This window comes from Pelodiscus sinensis, chromosome 7 (assembly GCF_049634645.1).
Source record: "Pelodiscus sinensis isolate JC-2024 chromosome 7, ASM4963464v1, whole genome shotgun sequence".
NCBI lineage: Eukaryota > Metazoa > Chordata > Testudines > Trionychidae > Pelodiscus > Pelodiscus sinensis.
Genome location: NC_134717.1, coordinates 25,651,758 through 25,672,249, shown reverse-complemented (window position 1 = coordinate 25,672,249; position 20,492 = coordinate 25,651,758). Strand labels below are relative to the sequence as shown.

Sequence of the window (20,492 nt, the reverse complement as noted above, 5' to 3'; positions counted from 1 at the left end):
GCTCTTTCCCTCTTCAGCACTAGAGCTGCAAGTATCTTGTTAGCATCACATGAAATTAACAAGTCCCTTCCAGCTTGGCAGAGGTGAAGCTGAAAAATTACCCAGTGGTGTGGGTGGGCAAGAATGAGGAGGAGCAGGACAGAAGGGAAGAGGGGATAAGCCCGAACCCCACGCCCTGGCTGAAGCGGAGCAGGGTAAGCCCCGAGGGGATGGGTCTGGTTGCAAAGTGGGTGAGTGGAAAATGAGGACCCACCTGTGACTAAACTCCTGTTCCCAACACAGAATTTTTCTTTAAAATTAATCCTGTGGATAAATTCACAAACACACTTCACAGGAAGGGATTTCCATTTTCTGCTCAGCAGAATACAACAACACCTTTGATTGTATCAATATTTCACTGTGCTCTCCAATGACTATTGATTACACTTAATACCCATTTTTACTGAACCATCTGTAGCAAATTCTATTTGGAACAGTAATATGCATTGAATAAACTTTTTTTAGTTATAAAAAACAAAGATTCTGACTTAAATGAATAACTGGGATCTTTCAGGTACCCCAAAAGGAAGATTTGGATATAGCATGAAACACTGAAACTTATGATCAATTTTTAATTAAAATATCAACCAAAAAAACCTTCATATCAAAACAGTATGTGTTTTTCTTAGACTAAGGAAGTTGTATGAGAATCAGGGTCTTTTCCACCTAACTCCAGCTCCTCGTCCCCCCCCAAAATATGTACCAGTTCCGACTTACATACAAATTCAACTTAAGAACAAACCTACAGTCCCTATCTTGTACGTAACCCGGGGACTGCCTGTATACATTTGTCACTTCCTAACCCTGAGTGCTTCTGCTTTCATCCTGAATGACATTCTTTTAACATAAATTAAATACCAAACAGTGTATGTGCTACATTATATAATGTAGAATAAACCCTTACTCCTTAGGTCTTTGAAGAAACTTCAGCCTTAAGAATATTATTCTGTAACTGTGTAGAATAGGCTTTCCTGAATGTTCCTGTAGGACACAACACTGTCTGAGACAGGATACAGGATTAGAGGATGACCACTGGTCTGAAGGTCTAATCCAGTGTGTCAGTGAGTGCTGCATTATGTACTTCTGAGGCGAGGTGAGGAGAAAAGCAACAACAGAATATCAGGGCACCAGAGACATTTGTTTCCTCTGCTCTGACTGTGTCACTAAAGACTGTCTACCATGATTGGTTTCCCATTCTGTATCCTTAGTGACCGCTAAAGTGTGCATTTGCAGTTGGTTCTGTTGCATGACATCACATGTTACTGTCACACAGAAACTAATGAATCGTCCACTAAGCCAATGAAGTTGATGAAGAATGCTAGTATATATCTATCTATTACAGGCATATTACACATTCTGTGTTAACCTTACTTTCTCAATAGGTACAAAGAATTTTTCGTGAAAGATTTTGTCACCAGTGTCCTAGTGGAAAACTATTTGGGCTTGAACTTCAGTACAAGTGAGTAATCAGCTTCATAATTTTGTAGGGGGCTCTTTACCAGTTGGACCTCAATTTAACAAACACAGAAAATTTTGATTGTGTTCAGGCTTGTTATGCCTTTGGACATTTTTCTATTTAGTGGTTTTAAAATGCTTCTTGAAGCATTCTTAACTCTTTTAGTAGAGCTTAAAATTAGTTTAAACTTTGTTTTAAAAATTACAGATAGACTTGTATCCTTGTTTTTCATGTGTATAAACTTCTAAAGAAAATCACCTTCTGGACTGAATTTTTTTCATGTATGTTCTAAGCCTAAATATTTTTGGAGTTGAAAGTTTGATAACATTTCATTGTAGCGGGAAAGTTGTTTTTTTTTTTTTTTTTTTTTTTTTTTTTAAGTTCATGTTTATATATACACTTATTTTTCTTAATCCCCTCCAAATTGGGTTCACGGTTGACTTTTGCGATCATAAATACTCTTGAGACCTCAAAGCAACTCTAGGATCTTGGATGCCAGACTCTTAAGTCCCATGAGGTAGTCTGTCTTACGCACTCATCTTTGGGAAGCCTAATTAATGCTATCGTGTCTAAAAAACACTAAGACACTCTTGTCTGAAAATCCAGGGAGAGAAGTTAAATAGTGAGGTAACAAGAGGAAGTTTGTTCTGAAATGTAATTGGATCCCTTAGCTATTAATTTCCATATCATACAATATAATATGGTATCCCTATCTGCACTTCAAAAATAGCACTGCAGTCAGGCTGGCTGCCACCTGTGCATCTCCTTGTGATCTAGAGTCCTTCTATAGGCAGCCTGTCTCATTTACCATATTGTGGTGTAGAAAAAACTCTTACATAACAAATTCTCAAAATAAACTTTCAAGTCCATCCAAAAGTTGAGAGAACTTGGTTTGTACCTTCTTCTGCCAGCTGTTCCTGCCTGGATCCTTTCCTGCTTTGCTCGGACACTCCAAGGAGTTTGTGGCAGAATCAGCAAACTCCTAGCAATCTAGTTCCTGAGTATTCTCCAATTTATTGAGGTCTCCTGCTGCTCTTTATAGGGCAGTCATCTCTCCTAGGTGTGCTTTAATTTGTAATCGGGTAGCTAGCTCCAGCCTTGAGGAGTGAGTTACCCTGTTACCAGAGCTAATAATAAAACATTTCCTAGTATAAGGTAGGACTTTTAACTCCCTTTCTTTTCTCTCTTCTTCCCTATTGCCAGTTTAAGAAAATTGGTGTTCTTACTATAATGCACATTGTCAGGGCTCGACAGTCTATTGAATCTACTCGCCTGTGGTGAGTAGATTTCAGTCCGGTGCCCCGTTTACCGGCAGTGCGCTCATGCGCAGTGCGGGGCTGGTGGGCGGCTTTCGCCGCGGATCGTCAAGCCCTGCATATTGTAGTAATAGACTTTTAAAAAATGAATAAAACAAATGTTAATATCATGGAAATTAAATTTTTGGGAGGGAAATAAATGAGAGGGAATCTGATTTGTTACAAAAAAAAATCTCGTGGACCCCTACCATATGCTTTTTGGGCCTTGGAAAAATTTTCCTATTGCAAGTGATGACTTCCCATAGCAACGAAGGTGGCATTGACACTGTGAAGAGGCAACATGATGACCAACAGGAAATCAGCAGGACAGTTTTCATTCCTCTGTAATGGCATAGAACTTCAAAAACCCTTGTAGCTACTAGAATCACTCTAGTCATTTCAGTGTTTTACAGTAACAGTGCATTGAGTCTTTTACATTATCTTAACACAGTGTTTCCCAAATGGCGCTCTGCGGAACCCTGGGGTTCCGCGAAGTGAAAGTAAGGGTTCTGCAAGAACCAGATCGCTCCCTAACCCTTAAAGAGACAGAGAGGAGCCTGGCGTGCAAAGATGCTGGCTCCTTCTATGGTTCCCCACCGGACTTTCAGACACCTCCCCTCCCCTGTTGCTGCTCTGCCTTTATAAAGGGATCTAGTAGCAGCAACAGCTGCTGGTCCCACTTCTATTGATCAGCACAAGATTCCTCTCCCCCGTCCCCCGCTGCCGCTCTGCATTTACAAAGGGACCTAGTAGCAGCTGTAAAAGTTGGAAAAAACATGTTGATGTGTGCGGTGATGGCGCCAAAGCAATGGTAGGAACAGTGACTGGCGCTGTAATATGAATAAAGAATGTAGCACCAAACTGCACCAGCAGTTACTGCATTCTCCACAGACACGCTTTAGTAGTTAAGAATATTTCTCCCTCTCTTAAAAATGTGTTGGACGAAGCAGTACAGATTATTAATTATATAAAAACTCGACCATTACAATCAAGACTGTTCAAAATTATGTGTGAAGATATGGATAGTCAGCACACAGCCCTGCTTCTACCTACAGAAGTCAGGTGGCTATCGCAAGGCAAAATGCTGGTTAGATTATTTGAGTTGCATCATGAGCTCTCTGCATATTTGATGGATCACAGATTCCAACTGTCTGATCTTTTAATAAACTTTTTGTGGTTATCGAGAGTTGCGTATCTTGCAGACATCTTTACAAAACTAAATGAAGTAAATCTGTCGCTACAAGGAAAGAAAGTAAATATTTTTAATGCGAAAGATAAAATTTTGTCACTTGTCATGGAAGCTGCAGTTTTGGATCTTGTCTGTAGGACAAAAATAATTTGGATTGTTTACCAACTCTGAATGATTTTCTTGAAGAAAATGAATGCAAACTTGACGAAGATAATTGCAGAGACATTAGAGATCATCTCCGCGATTTATACACAGACATCATTAAGTATTTTCCAACCATAAATTACAACAATAACTGGATTCGAAATCCATTAGTTTTTCCACACAAGACTATGAAAACCTAATCAAAATCGCTTCAGATGGCCAATTAATACAAAATTTAAAGAAGTTTCTCTGATTGCATTTTGGGGCAACTTATGTCAAAATCAAGAATATTCATCTTTGTCAAGACATGCAATTTGTCAGTTGTTGCCCTTTGCCAGCACAAACTTGTATGAAACTGGGTTCTCGAACTATGCAGCAACAAAAATGAAATACAGAAATCACCTGAATGCTGTGCCAGATATGCAAATCCAACTTTCTAGTATTAAATCAAATATAAAAAAAATTTGCCAAGAAAAGAAGAAAATCCACTCTTCTCATTGAAAACTGCCAATATAATTCATATTATTTTTTAGCTTTATTTTTGTACACATTTAATGAGAGTTTTGTTTTACAATATGTTGAATTAAAATGAATGATGATATCATGACCGTATTTAGCATCGTATTACTACTAATTGTGGTGTACTTGTATTTGTTCCGTGGCCAAATACAATGGGAAACACTGTCTTAACATGCAGTAAAGATATCCTAAAAGAGAAGTAGCTTTGCCTTAGCAAAGGACTTGTAGAACTGACGCCTTAGCAGTTCAGTAATTGTTTAAATTTCTACTTTGAGGAGTATTTTTGGCTGCACTTTAAGTAACATTCCATAGCTTTAAATTGGTATTAAATTTGAGTGACAAATAAATAAATAACCCCTGTGAAGACTCCATTGTCCCATATTTGTTCCAGAATAATGTGAACTAATTTTACTTTGTGTTCAGTGACTTGTTTCTACTTAAATTATAACATTCTATTCTAAATTGATTCACTTAAACTTTGAGCACTATTGTAGCCATTTTTAATTTTTATAATTACATTGTTGTAAACTTAAGTTCTGTCAAAGTTTTCCTGTGCTTTAGCTTAGACAACCTGAAATTCTGTGAATGCATCAGAAGCTTAGTATGGATAATCAAATGGGTAGAGCCACCTGTTCTAATGGTCTCTTAGTTGGCACATTTGAAGCATTTTTTCTTCTCCTTTCTCTTTGTAACGCTATTTGTTTCAGTCAACCTTTCAGTTGCTGTTTAAAGTCTTGCTACTAAATGAGACTAGTGCTTTTCCTATTTGAAGGAAGGCGTTAAGAACTCAGTGTTCTCTGCCTATGGCATACTGCTATATGTCATGTTTAGAAGACTGGTGAAAACGAGTGATACTTTTATAACATATATATTTTTTAAATGTTTATGAAATCTGAATCTAGCCATCCTTCTTACTTGAATTGCACTAAATTTTGCAGCAAATGGTTGTTACTGTGATTGGAATTAACTATCCATCCTGTGGTTAGGCTTCTTCTTGTGTTCTTTCCTGGATTATCTTCTACAGCTATAGCAAATACTCCTCTTGTTGAAGTTTTAACCTGTTGTCATTTTTGTTACTATTATAGACACCTGCTGGAGCTGCTGAAACGAACTACTATCCATGGAGAAAGTAATTCTGCACTCATTATTGGACCTCGGGGATCAGGAAAGACTATGGTAAAAGCTCCTAATCCTAGTTGGTGTCGGGTTGAATTGGACCCTGGTGTAAATGGGTGCAACTCCATTACTGTCCCTGGAGTTGCACCAACAGAATTTGACTGTTGGTCACTTCCTGTCTTTGTGGGGTTTTATTTTTTAAAATATCTTGTTTTATCTGTCACATCATTGGGTTTTAGTGTGAGCTGGCAGGCGACTGTTGCACACACTGTTATGTGTTTGCCACAAATTCTGTGTGAAGCGGGACTTGTGAGGTGTCAAATGAAAGTTTATGCTATGCTGATTCTATGTATACTACTCGGTATGATTTTTATATATAAAATTATGAATATGGGCTGTGTACTTGTATTTAAGTGTTCTCTGTCTGAGAGACAGCAATAGGCGTCATTCACATATTGTGAGGAATGGTTATTCAATGAATGCTAATTAGTGATGCTGCATGGACAAAGGCCCTCAAGATGTCCAATAAACACTTGAGGAATGCATCTGGGAACCTGCAGACCAGCAAGTACCTCATAGCTACTTACATGAAGTACTTGGGCACGTCATTTGATCGTGTGATCAGCTCCAATTTGGGAGTTACCAGAAGATGAATAGATTTTTCCCTCTGGATGGGCAAGGTTATAAAAGTATCATGAGGGTGCCTCCATCTTGCCTTCACTCTCGCCATCTGCTCCAGAAGCACCACTGGTTAGTACAGAGGGCCCAGAAGGATTTGTTGACTCATCCTACCTTAGGATGTACACCAGAGACTTAAGCTAGCAGTTTATTACATCTCTGCTAAAAGCCTACATGAAGAACTTGGTGATTGATGTATGTAATGTATTCTCTTTAACATCTTCCTCTCAACCCTTTTCTTTCTTTTATTAATAAAACCTTTAGATTTTAGAGTCTAAAGGATCAGCGCAACGTGCTCTTTTGGGTAAGATTCGAGGTATAACTTGTCCTGGGTCTGGGACTATAGCTGGTCCTTTGGGACTGGGAGAACCTGTTTGGAGTTGGTGAGATTGGTTTTATAACCTCTCACGTGTATTTGGTGTGTGCTGGATGTGGCACAAAGAATGCTTGTGAGACTTCTTGCTAGGATGGCAGCTGAAATGCTCTGTGTGGCTGGTTTGGTGTCTTTTATAGAGGGGAATCCCAATCTTGGTCTGTAAGTAGTTATGGTTCTGAGCAGTTCACCCTGATTTGACTCTCGGAGTGGTGCCCAGGCCCACCTGATACATTACTAGGGTTGCCAGGTGTCTGATATTGACCCGGACAGTCTGGTATTTTCGCCTCCTGTCTGGTAAAAGAAATTCAGAAAATACTGGACGCCTAAAATATTCAGTGTTTTCTGGGTTTTTTTCCCTGCCAGGAGGCAAAAGTATTGAACACCTGGCACACTCGCCAACTGAGTCTAGCCTCTAACACCTCCCGCCCCCCAACCTGCTGTTTACCTGGTTCTGTAGAGAAGCTGCGTTCTGGCTTGATTAAGAACACAAAATGGTTGCCGGCAAAAAGCCTAAAGACCAAGGGGAAGCAATCCCTGGGTCTTAGTGCTCAACTGCTCCCCTGTTCCTATCCCTATTCTGACTCCGTATGCACTGAAAGGGCCATGCTGTTTTATTAAGGTTTTATATTTTATTTATTTTTTTGCTCAACAACTTTGGTCTCCTCCTTCTCCCCCCAACAGAATTTTTTCTCCAGTGTGTTGTTTGGGGGGGGGGGGGTTGGTATTTTTGGTTAAACCATCTGGCAACCCTATATATTACAGCCTGTTTTTACGATCATTTCAGGAAGATGAATTCAGGTGGCTGTTCTAAAGAAAAACAATCTCTGTCTGTCTTTTGGAAATGATAATATTCAGACGGCTGCAGTTCAAATACAAGAATTTCATACTTCAGTGAATACTTTGTGTGCAGGTTACAATAAAGCCTGTAATAGGGTGCTGTCTCCAGCCTGTCCTTTGGTGTGCACTGGCTCTGCAAGCATCCCACCTCAGTTTCCCTCAGATATTGGGGGGGAAAAAAATCCACAAAGGCTTTCTTGTGGCAAATGATACTCTTGGTTGGGGCCGATTTAATAACAGAGTACAGAAACTCAGTGCTCCCAAAGTAAAGTCATCACGGTCACAAAAAAAATCTCTGGATTCTTCATTCCAGAGTGCCCTTTATCCTGCAGCCATTGCCGGCCCTTCCTAGGAATCTTTTCCTGTTCTTCAAGCACCCATGTCCACTTCCCTGCCCAGGACCGATCCAAAACTTTCTCTGATTCAGAGATGTCATCAAACAAATCCTCTTTGCTGTTCTCCCTTGGTATTTTGGTCACACACAGCAACTTCGATATTTGTCACCTTTTCCATGCTGATGTGTCTCTCCCTCTGTCTACCTGGACCTCTTTCTTATCCCAGAAGCCGAATTAAATCCTATAACCCCTCTTCATTATCCACATGTGGGAGGGAGGGAGGAGAGCTTGTGTCACAGCTGGGGCTGAGACCCATTTTCCTTTAAAGGTGCATCCATCCTGTGACAAAGTAGAACAATTCCAAACATGACTGAAAACTCTGAATTTTACACTGCCCTACCCATAGAATGTACCAGCCCTTAGCATTATAGGTTTCTTTCATCTTGAACTCTAGGCTCTTATTTCATCATAGAGAAGAGCAAAGGTGAATTGTGTTGCTGCTTAAGTGGTGTTTCTCTGATCTGGCTTTGAGTGGCTACATTGATGTTGACCTGCTACTCAACTGACTTTTCACTTTACAGATTGGGATTTTCTTTCCTATCAAAAAAGGTGAATTTTTGTAATTGAATGCACGTTGTGCTTTGTGAAGATTGTTTGCTTGAACTGTTTTTCACACTTGTGTGATCTTCATAGAAATGTCGGTGAAGCTCCCTGATGTCCATTTAAAATCTGTAATTCAGACTTGTTTCCATTGAAGTCATTGCAGCTCTACTTTGAGGTGTCATTTTGGATCCCACTTTAGGCACATGTGCAACATGTATGAACAGGGCTCGCCGAACCGCAGCGAACCCCACTCGCCAGCCGTGCTGTCCGGCGATCTGCTCATGCGCAGATCGCCTGAACCCGGCTCTTCCGGGTTGCAATCTACTCACCATAGGTGAGTAGATTGCATTATTTGTCTATCCCTGTGTATGAGGCTGGACATCTGTGCTTATCCATATTCATGGGGACTGCATATACATCTTGCACTCCAATACAGTGACATAAAGGGGAAATTGGCTCTAGCTCTCCCTCTATTACCTCTTACTACCTGTGATAGCCATACAGAACCTGAATTATGTCTGGCCCACTTGGATTTAAGTCTTCAGTATTTAAATCTTGCCTTGTATGGTACTCTTTAATACCCTGATGAACATAATCTGTTTCTCTTCCACTTTGGGTATTCTCTTAACCCTAGCGATTTAATTTCGAAAGAACGCAATCGCAGTGTGGACACAGGTGAAGTTTTCTCGAAAAAAGAGCAGTTTTTTCGAAAAAACGATGTAGTTTAGACATACCCTAAGACAGGTAGATCCCTTTTTGCACTACTCCTTCATAGATAGTCATTTCCCATTGTGTATGTTTGCAACTGATTGTTCCTCTTTCAATGGAGTACTTTGTGTTTGTCCTTGTTGAACTTGTCATCCTATTTACTTAAGACCATTTCTCCAGTTTATCAAGATAATTTTGAATTATAAGCCTATCCTCCCTCTAATGTACTTGTCCACCCCTTTCAGTTTGGTATCATCTGTAAATTTTATAAGAGTGTTCATTATGCCATTATCTGAATCATTGATGAAGATATTGAATGGAACAGGATCCAGAACTGATCCCTGTGAAACCCCACTCATTATGCACTTCCATCATGACTATAGTAGAATTCTGCTTCTAATTTTTTATGTGCATGAGCTGAATGACTTTTGCTATGTGCACTACTATGGAGGTGATGTACCACATAAGTCATGCCGTACACAATGTGTGGCTGGTGGTGGGGCCAAGGATTTGGGTTGTGGGAGAGGGTGTCAGGGCTGGGGCAGAAGATTGCAGTGTGGGGTGATAGCTTTGGCTGGGGTTGTGGGCCCTATGGTGGGGTTGGGCATGAGGTGTTTGGGGTGCTGGCTGTCTTGGGGAGAGAAGACTACTCCCAGCCCCCTCTCACCTCAGGAGTGCTTGGAACCAGGGGAAAGGCACACCTGGCTGGGAGACAGAGAAGGGGTGCCTCTCCCCCAACCATGGTAGCTCTGGGTCAGGGCCAAGGAAGGGGCACCTGTCCTATGGCAACAGCTCTCCCAGCAAGGAGCTGCTGCAGGTAGAAGGGGAAGGGCCCCTTACTGCTGGTCTTGACATGAACATGTGGTAGCAGTTCTGCCACGGCAGTTGCATGCTTGGGCTGGCAGGCAGAGATGGCATTGTCTGCTGGGGCTGAGGTTGCCCTCTGTGCAGCAGCTATGAGCTCCTGCAGGGGGCTTGTTAAGCAGTTGTGCATCCACTTGGCTGTGCAGCTGAGAGGGATCTTAACTGAATCATTGATAACTGCTTATCCAACCAGTTGCACACCAACTTTATAATAGCTCCGTCTACATAGAATTCCCCTAGTTGATTAAGTAGGTGGTCATGTGAGACTGTATCTAAAGTCTAGATCAAGGTGGACAGTAAGCCAGATGTGGTTCACTGAGGTTAGTCACTGCAAGCTACCAGTGCCTTATTTTCCTGCTCGTCCGCAGATATAGCCCTTTGTAGCTCCTGTTGGCCATGGATTGCTGTTCCCAGCGAATGGGAACAGTGGGAAGCAGTGTGGACTGGGACACCACTTCCAGCAGTTCACATTGCTAAGGACTGGTGATCCACAGCCAACAGGAGATGCAAATGGTCATATCTGTGCACATGCAGGTAAATAAAGCACTAGAAACCCACCAGGGACTAACCCTGGCAAACCACATCTTGCTTGCAGGCCACCTATTGCCCATCCGTGGTCTAGATAAACCACTACATCTCCTCCCCCCCTCCCCCCACACACTTTTTTTACAAGGCGTATTGTTCTGTCAAAAAAGCTATTGGGTTGGTTTGATGTGATTTGTTCTTGACAAATTGATGCTATTATCACCTATCTTCTAGATGTTTACAAATGCATTCCTTAATTTGCTCCATTATCTTTCTGCATACAGAAGTTAAGCTGATGGAGCTATAATTCACTGGGTTGTCTTTATTTCCTTTTATGTACATGGGCACTGTATTTGCCCTTATCCAGTCTTCTTGAATTTCTCCTGTCTTCCATGATTTTTCAAAAATAATCACTAATGGCTCAGATATCTCCAGTCAGCTCCTGGAGTATTATAGGATGCATTTCATTAGGCCCTGATGACTTAAGACTTGTTTAAATTATTTTTTAACTTGTTCTTTCCCTATTTCGGCTTCTGATTTTACCCCATTTTCACTGGCATTATGTGTTAAGGTCAGTTCTTGCAAGTGTGTGTGTGTGTGTGATGTCTTAAGATCCCTACCTTGAAGAGTGGAAATGTTAACTACTTACATGTCTTGTACAACATCTACCAAAATGGGGCCCAATCTTTATCAGCCTTTGGATGCTACTTTAGTCCACTAAATGAGAATGTTGGCACTACCATTTTAGATATTTTTAAAAGCTTTTTTTTCCATTATTGATTTTGATATGCAACTACCAAATAGCTTGTATGTTGTACCATGAAAAATGATTGTCAATATTTCTATATTATGTTCTCCCACAAAGAACTGGTACTATAGTAAACTTCCGATAATCCGGCACCTTTAGGACCCAGGGGGTGCTGGATTATCAGATATGCCGGACTATCAGAAGGGGGGGCTATAAGGGGTCTGGGATGGGGGGATGGATGCCACCCCAGATCCCTCCTATCTCCCCCTTCCGATAGTCTGGCTCTGCCTCAGGCATCCCCGATTCAGCCGCTGCTGGTCAATTTTAGCAGTGGCTGAATCCGGACACCTGGGACAGAGCAGCTGGGGTACTGCTGGGTTGGTCCTGTAGCACCGCCCCTCGGCACTAAGGGACCAACCCGGCAGCACCCCAGCTGCTCTGCTGCAGGCATCCCTGAGTCAGCCGCTGCTGAAACTGATCAGCAGCTGACTCCGGGAAGCCCGGGGCACAGCTGCTCTGCCCCGGGCTTCCCGGAATCAGCCGCTGGTCAGTTTCAGCAGCAGCTGAATCAGGGCGCCTGGGGCAGAGCAGCTGGGGTGCTGCCGGGTTGGTCCCGTAGCGCCACCCCTCGGCGCTGTGGGACCAACCCGGCAGCACTCCAGCTGCTCTGCCCCGGGCGTCCCCAAGAGCAGCTGGGGTGCTGCTGGGTTTTGTCCCGCAGCCCCGAGGGGCAGCACTATGGGACCAACCCAGCAGAACCCCAGCTACTCTGCCCCCGGCTTACCCGATTTGGCTGCTGGTCAGTTTCAGCAGCGGCTGAATTGGGGAAGCTGGGCACAGAGCAGCTCCAATTGTCCGGCTGCCCTGAGCACTTCCGGGTTCCCGATGGTGTTGGACCATTAGGAGTGCCGGAGCATTGGATGCCGGACCAATGGAGTTTTACTGTACAATAATCCCCTTAACTCATGAAACATGGAAATAACAAAAGTTCTTCTTCGAGTGCTTGCTCATGTCCATTCTGATTAGGTGTACACGCACCGCGTGCACGGATTCCGGAGCTTTTTTCCCTTAGCAGTACCCATAGGGCCAGCAGGGAGCCCCCTGGAGTGGCGCCGGTATACCGGTGCATATATACCCCTGCTGGTCCTCCCACCCCTAGTTCCTTCTTACCGCCGTGACGGTAGCTGGAGCATGCTTCAGGCTATTGCCTATCTCTTAGCAGCTTATCTCTTATCCGTTGTATTATAGTTCGCAGTTGAAGTTTCTTTTCTAGTTAAGTAGCTGTTAAGTACTGTAAATAGTTATTTAGATAAGGGAGCAGTGGAACCATCCCGCGAGGGGAGGGCATGCCAGGGCCCCAGGGCTTCAAACCCTGTGCCTCCTGCTCCAAGCCTATGCCCTGCGGAGACCCTCATTCTAACTGCCTTAAGTGTCTGGGTGAGGCTCATCGAGCTGAAAGCTGCTCTATCTGCAAGAGCTTTAAACCCAGGACTAAGAAGGAGAGGGACTTCCGACTGAAACTCCTGCTAATGGAGTCGGCACTGCAGCCTCAGGGCGAGGAGCGGCCTCACTCCGCCCGCAGTGCACTGACGGCGGCACCGTCGGACAGCAGGGCACCGAGACGCAGATCGCCGTCACCGGTGCCGAGGGCCTCCAAGAGCTCGAGGGGTCGCTCGGCAGAGAGGAGTGCCCAGAAGGTGCGCCCTACGGAGGGGCACCTTTCTTCTAAGTCCTCTAGGAAGAGGCACAGCCCGGACAAGGGCAAGAGCCCTGGGCAGACAGTGGGGTTAGGAGAGGTCCGTCAGCCTTCCACCCCAGAGACCTTTGAGGCAGCCCGGGACCTCATCCACATGGCAGTGGATGAAGGGGAGGGCCCGGTACCGCAGGAGTGGACCACGCCGGCACAGGCCTCTAGTGCCCCCCAGCAGGATAGGTCTGGGCCGTGGGACCCTCTGGGCGACGTGCAGGCCTCAGCCCAGCAGCAGCAGTTTCCCCCGGTGCCGGGGAGAACACCGGCACCGGAGCCGGGACGAACACCGGCACCGACCCCGGGCCCGCTCCCCACGGCACCGGCAGCGACTCCGGGAGCGTGTGGGCTCGCTACGCCAACGGCACCGGTGCAGGCACCGGTGCCGCAGATGGCTCCCTAGGCGGTACAGGGCCCCGCACCGTATTACGCACCGCCTGCAGTGCCGCAACAGGTGCCCCGCACGGCACCGATGCTGTTGCCGCTCCCGGCACCAATCCCTGCTTACTCCTTGGGGGCACAGCAGCAGAGCGCAGCACCGGTGCACGTGACGGCACCAGAGGGGTACGCACCGGTCTATCAGATGCACCCAGGCACGGTACCGCCGCAGCAAAGGCCTCCACTCATGCCACCACCGGCACCGCGGGTGGTGCACAGGGGCAAGCCATCGGCCGTGGCAGACCAACGTAGGGTGCAGTCTTCATCAGTGCCTCCATGGTTGGCATCAGAGTACTCTTCGGAGTTGGAGGCTGAGTCAGTGGTTTCGACTGGGCCCTCATATAGGTCGCGGCCTCGCCATAGGTCCCGCTCGTCGGTCAGATCATCTCACCGGGATCCGATGGTCCAGCAGCAGTCGCAGGGGCAACCCCAGTGGGCTTTCTGGACGCCCTGGGCATACCATCAGGCCCAGGGGCCTCCCCCTTCGGGGCCGGCAGTGGGGTCATCCCGAAGAAGTAGCACCCCATCTGCCACCCCCTTGACAGCCCCCCCGCCTGGAAGTGGCTCGCCCATGGCTTCGGGGCCGAGACCCGCAGTGATTGGTGAGGGGGAACCGGGGGCACAGTTGACCGAGGAGGCAATCCCCTCAAGGGACTTCTCGTCGTCCTCACCAGACGAGGCCCTGGCCGACCCCGCACCTCAGCCCCCGTCCGTGGACTCCAGGGCGCACCAGGAGCTGCTCCGGAGGCTGGCGGTCAACCTTGCGGTCCAGCACGAGGAGGTTCACGAGGACTTAGATCCAATGGTGGACATTGTAGCGGCAGCGGGCCCTGGTCGGGTGGCGCTCCCACTGAATAAAACAGTGGACAAGCTGTCTAAAACCCTGTGGCAGACGCCGGCCTCTATTGCACCGACCCAGAAGGGGGTCGAGAGACGATACTATGTACCCCAGGAGGGGCATGAGTACCTGTTTACCCACCCGGCTCCGGGATCCATAGTGGTTCAGGCCGCTGGGCAGAAGGAGCGCCAAGGGCCTCCAGGCCCCACTCCGAAGGCAAAGGAGCCTAGGAGATTGGACCTGCTTGGCCGGAAGGCCTATGCCACAAGGGGCCTCCAACTACGTATAGCTAACCAGCAACTGATGCTGGGGCGTTATGCTTTTAATATGTGGGCGTCCACGCAAAAATTTGCCAGCCAGCTTCCTCCCGAATCCCGCCAGGAGTTCGGGGCCTTGACGGAAGAGGGACAAGCAGTGGCACGTACCTCTCTCCAGGCGGCCTTGGACGCAGCCGATTCAGCAGTCCGCACCATGGCCACAGGGGTGGTGATGAGGCGTAGTGCCTGGCTGCAGGTGTCTGGCATCCCACCCGAGGTGCAGACTACTATCCAGGACCTGCCCTTTGAGGGGCCGGCCTTATTTTCAGAGCAGACTGATTCCAAGCTGCATAGCCTGAAAGACTCAAGGACAACCCTGAAGTCGCTAGGGATACATACCCCGGCGCCTCAGAGGCGCTCTTTCCAGGCCAGGCCCTACCCTAGAAGGGGGCAGACCAACTAAAGGGGTCGCAGGAGAGGCCGCAACAATGGCCGCCCTGACCTTTTCAGGGGCAGGCGTAGGGGCCCTCGGTCAGTCTCCGAGAGAAGCTCAGGGCCGTCCCCCGGTCCCCAAGCTAAGCCCTCATTTTGAAGGTACGCCAGAGAGCAGAGTACCAGTAGCGCCTATCTGTCCGCCCTTTGGGGACCGTCTTTCCCTATTTTTCCAGGGATGGTTAAAGATCACGTCGGACCGTTGGGTCCTAGACCTGGTGAAGCAGGGATATACTATCCCCTTCCTTTCCTACCCTGCCTCCCATCCCCCAGCCTCGTCCCTTTTCAGGGACCCCTCTCACGAGGCACTCCTTCGGCAGGAGGTGTCCAACCTGTTGATGCTAGGGGCCATAGAAAGGGTACCTCCAAATGTAAGGGGAAAGGGTTTCTACTCCCGCTACTTCCTGGTACCCAAGACGAAAGGGGGCATGCGTCCCATACTAGATCTCCGAAACCTGAACACCTTTATAAGGAAGACGAAGTTCAGGATGGTGATGCTAGCCCGCATCATCCCATCGCTCAGAAAGGGGGACTGGTATGCTGCTCTCGATTTAAAAGATGCGTACTTCCACATTTCAATTTTTCCAAGTCACAGAAAATTCCTCCGGTTCACGGTGGGGCAGGATCACTTTCAGTTTACGGTCCTCCCCTTTGGACTGTGTACGGCCCCGAGGGTCTTTACCAAATGTATGACCGTGGTAGCCGCGTTCCTGAGGCGGCACAAGGTCCAGGTGTTCCCATATCTGGACGACTGGCTCATAAAGGGCAAGTCTCGAGAACAGGTACTGGACCATGTCTCGAGGGCCAGAGCTCTGTTCGAGGGCCTCAGCCTCCTCATAAACAAGGCCAAATCACTGCTGGAGCCCACGCAGGTCATAGACTTTGTGGGGGCCCATCTGGACTCGCCTATGGGCAAGGCGTCCCTGCCGAGAGACAGATTTTCGATCATTCAATCGCTGGTAGTGGGGCTACAGGAGTTCCCGACTACGACGGCGAGGACCTGCATGAGGCTGCTAGGCCACATGGCGGCGGGCACTTACGTGGTCCAACATGCCAGGTTACGCATGCGCCCATTGCAGGGGTGGCTCAAGGTAGCGCACAACCCCTTGAGGTCGCCGCTGGATGCGGTGGTAACTATCCCCCAGGACGTCCTGCGCTCACTGGACTGGTGGAAGGACGAGAGCCCGGTGTGTGCAGGGGTCCAATTCACCAAGCCGTCCCCGTCGGTGCAGGTGGTCACGGACGCCTCGGACGTGGGATGGGGCGCTCACCTGGGCAACCTCAGGACACAAGGTATGTGGTCGGCAGAGGAGGCTCGCCTCCATATAAATATCAAGGAGCTGCGGGCAGTCAGGTTGGCCTGCAGGGCATTCCTTCCCCACTTACAGAACAGAGTGGTGGCGGTGCTGACACACAACACTACGGCCATGTTCTATATCAACAAACAGGGTGGGGCACGTTCCTCTCCCCTGTGCCGGGAAGCCCTAGAGCTATGGGAACTGTGTATAGCCCACAGCATTTCTCTGGAGGCGTCTCACCTCCCAGGAACCAGGAACGGGCTGGCAGACAGGCTCAGCCGTTCAATCCAGGCGCACGAGTGGGTGCTAAGGGGGGATGTACTTCACGAGGTCTTCCAGAGGTGGGGGTTTCCCCGACTGGACCTGTTCGCGACTCCGAGCAACGCCAAGTGCGGGGAGTTCTGTTCGTACATGGGGCACGGGCAGGGCTCTCGGGGAGATGCGCTGCAGGTCAGCTGGCCCAGGGGCCTACTCTATGCCTTCTCCCCGTTCCCTCTGATCCACGACACACTCCTCAGAGTGCAGAGGTTCAGGGCTCGGGCCATCCTGATAGCGCCAGTATGGCCTCGACAGTACTGGTTCACCACCTTGCTGGATCTGACTGTGGAGGGCCCGCTCAGGCTACCCCTAGTGCCAGATCTGATCACTCAGAGCTGCGAGGCCCGGGTGGCACTCCACCCGAGCCTTCCATCTCTCCACCTAGCAGCGTGGCTCCTCAGTGGTTCTCAGTGACGGAGCGAGCCTGCTCTAGAGATGTCCAGGAGGTCCTCTTGGAAAGTAGGAAGCCGTCCACTAGAGCTCTCTACGAGGCTAAGTGGAGGAGGTTTACTTCCTGGCTGGGGGGCAGGATGCTCGCTCCAGGTGAAGGGGTGGTTCCGACTGTCCTGGAATTCCTTCTCCACCTGCGGAAACAGGGCCTGGCCACAGCCTCCCTAAGGGTGTACCTGGCGGCCATTGCAGCCTTCCACACCGGGGGGGCCAAAGGTCTATCTTTGCCAACCCCTTGGTTAAAAGGTTTCTAAAGGGAGTCGACAGGTTGATGCCATATGAGAGGCCTCCGGTACCGGCATGGGACCTTAACCTGGTCCTGACTGCCCTTATGAAGCCCCCGTTCGAGCCCCTAGCTTCATGCTCCCTGACACATCTATCTTACAAGGTAGCTTTCCTTGTGGCCATCACCTCTGCCAGGCGGGTGTCTGAGCTTAAGGCTCTCACCTCAGAACCACCTTACACGGTGTTTTTTAAAGACAAAGTGAGGTTACGTCTACACCCGGGATTTCTTCCCAAGGTGGTCTCACACTTCCACATGTCCCAGGATATTTACCTGCCAGTGTTTTACCCTAAGCCACACGCGTCGCCCAGGGAACAGGCTCTGCACTGCCTGGACGTTTGGAGGGCGTTGGCTTTTTATATAGATAGGACATGAGAGTTTCGTAAGTCAAATCAACTGTTTATTTCAGTGGCAGAAAGGATGTATGGTCAGCCAGTCTCAACGCAGCGTATATCCTCGTGGATTACTTCCTGTATTCGACTGTGCTACGAGGGCGCGGGTAAACCACCGCCGCGCATAACAGCACATTCCACTAGAGCCCAGGCGACGTCAGCGGTGTTCCTGGCCTGCGTGCCGATCTTGGAGATCTGCAGAGCAGCAACCTGGTCATCGGTGCACACCTTCGCAGAGCATTATGCAATCACGCAGCTGGCCGGGGAGGATGCTGCCGTCGGGACGGCAGTTCTGTGTTCTGCAGAATGATAAGATAAGAGTTAGTCACCTTCCGACCCCGCCTCTGGAGGGGGGACACGGCTAGGGACTCACCTAATCAGAATGGACATGAGCAAGCACTCGAAGAAGAAGAAGAGGTTACTTACCTCGTAACTGTAGTTCTTCGAGATGTGTTGCTCATGTCCATTCTGCATCCCACCCACCTCCCCGTGTCGGAAGGAGCCGGCAAGAAGGAACTGAGGGGTGGGAGGGCCAGCAGGGGTATATATGCACCGGTATACAGGCGCCACTCCAGGGGGCTCCCTGCTGGCCCTATGGGTACTGCTAAGGGAAAAAAGCTCCGGAATCCGTGCACGCGGCGCACGTACACCTAATCAGAATGGACATGAGCAACACATCTCGAAGAACTACAGTTACGAGGTAAGTAACCTCTTCTTTTATAATATTGAGTTTAGCCGAATATCAAAGTATGTGTTATCTTTCCTGCCAGCATTATGGTCCTCCAAGAAGGTTTGTTTCATGTTACAAAGTTCTGGATCTTTACAGTTTTGGTTTTTTAAAGATAAAAGGATTGATGCGATCCATGTAAAGGGTTCATTGATCTGATTTGAAAGACAGATTTTTTTTTTTTTTTAACGTTTAACAAAAATTTTATTGAAAATTTTTTTCCCTCTAATGGTGCAAATGTTAGAAGTCAAGAATGTAACCAGTACAGGAAGTACTACATGTTTTTTTTAAGAATCCTCAGCCCTAACAATAAAGTTTCATTTGATTAGTTACAAAGCAGTATCTTCAATTTTATTAAATGTTAGATCCTCTTGTTTTATTTGACGTTTCTTCTCTTTCCGGTTTTTAAGGTGAATTATGCTTTTTTTTTATAGTTATTAAATCATGTCTTGAAAGAGCTCATGGAAATAAAGCAAGTAAGAGAGAACCTCTTGCAAGTTCATCTAAATGGCAAGTAATATTTCATTCTTTTACATTAAAAATATTTGCTTGTTGTAATGGTTTTTCACTTACTGCAAATCTCAACCAATAGTGCTTTTAAAGATGTTTCAAAGTATGAACTCATAAAAATATTTGCTTGCTATTCATTGTTCAGTTATGAAAGATAGATTGTCTGAAGCAACACTTCTCAAGAAGTATAGGTAGCCTTACTGGAAAAATAATAGAAGGCCCCACTTGAGAAAAATATTGTTGGAATAAGTCTCTTCGCGGGCTCAGCATAATGGTGGGCCACTTGGGTGTAAATAGAGCAAAGGAGATGATGTTTGATGTATACTCACCACTTTCTTTTAGGGCTCCTACAAACAAATGATAAAATAGCTCTCAAGGAGATCACGAGACAGCTACAAATGGAAAATGTGGTAGGCGACAAAGTTTTTGTGAGTATGAACTTCTTTTCACTGTTCTTTTAGACCATGCAAAACATTTTAGCATAAGACAAACAAAAGATCTCCCCTCAAAAAAAGCAGCCACACCCAAATAAGTAACTTCCAGTAATTGACCAGACTAAAATGAAAGGATTCGAGCCTTACTGCAAAACTCTGATGGACTGATTGATTGATTCTTCTCATAATTCTTTTCTAAATTTATAAATTACTTCAGATACTACTAATATGAAACTTATGGAATTAGGACAGTTATTGACCTTTTAAGGCTTTTGTAAAGTATTTCCTAAGTCCTTGTCTGTCTTGTCAGAAAATACCAGACAGCCGCTATGAACATACTGTGTGTCACCATGCCTGTTCTCGATCACAGCTGAGAGCACCAATTTCCATCCCTGTGCTGCTTGCATACTCCATCCCCTGTCAGACTCATCGAGAATTCCAGCCCATGGGATCAGTTGGGAGTACTGCCTGCCTACACGTGACAGCACAGAGGCACATGTGACCCCCTTCACAGCTGTGCCATGTAGATGCCCCCATTCCCTGTCTCCTCTGACAGGACACTGCTCCTGCACCATGCAGTCCCTCCCCAACTCTGCTTCTGCATTCTAGCTCCTGCCTGAATCCCGTAATCCCACCCTCAACCTGCTTCTCCTGCCCAGACCCTGCACCCCCACTCCAACCTCTTTTTTTTTCCTGATTAGTTGGGGGCCACATTCATGGGGGAAGGGTTGTTTTTGCTTCTCAATTGCATGTGGCCCCTGTCTGATTTTTTTTCTCTAAGTCATTGACCCTCCATCTAAAAAAGGTTCCCTGTCCCCACTATAGCCAACTCTTCATAAACTAACTGAAGACTTACTAAGAAAAGAAATGAAATGA

At 47.0% G+C, this 20,492-nt stretch overlaps 1 protein-coding gene across 9 annotated transcripts in view; it reads left to right on the top strand.

Annotated features, from left to right (window-relative positions):
* ORC4 (origin recognition complex subunit 4) overlaps positions 1–20,492 on the top strand; it is a 77,434-nt gene that overhangs the window by 14,892 nt on the left and 42,050 nt on the right. For all 9 annotated transcript variants that reach the window (XR_012905160.1, XR_003091649.2, XM_025191041.2 and 6 more), the window contains 4 exons: positions 1,422–1,498; positions 5,728–5,818; positions 19,107–19,182; positions 19,525–19,610. Coding sequence is in view for 7 of the 9 variants with exons in the window: in XM_025191041.2 (XP_025046826.2) it covers positions 1,422–1,498; positions 5,728–5,818; positions 19,107–19,182; positions 19,525–19,610 (330 nt within the window). In the remaining 2 variants the exon portion in view is untranslated. The remainder of the gene's footprint in view (positions 1–1,421; positions 1,499–5,727; positions 5,819–19,106; positions 19,183–19,524; positions 19,611–20,492) is intronic.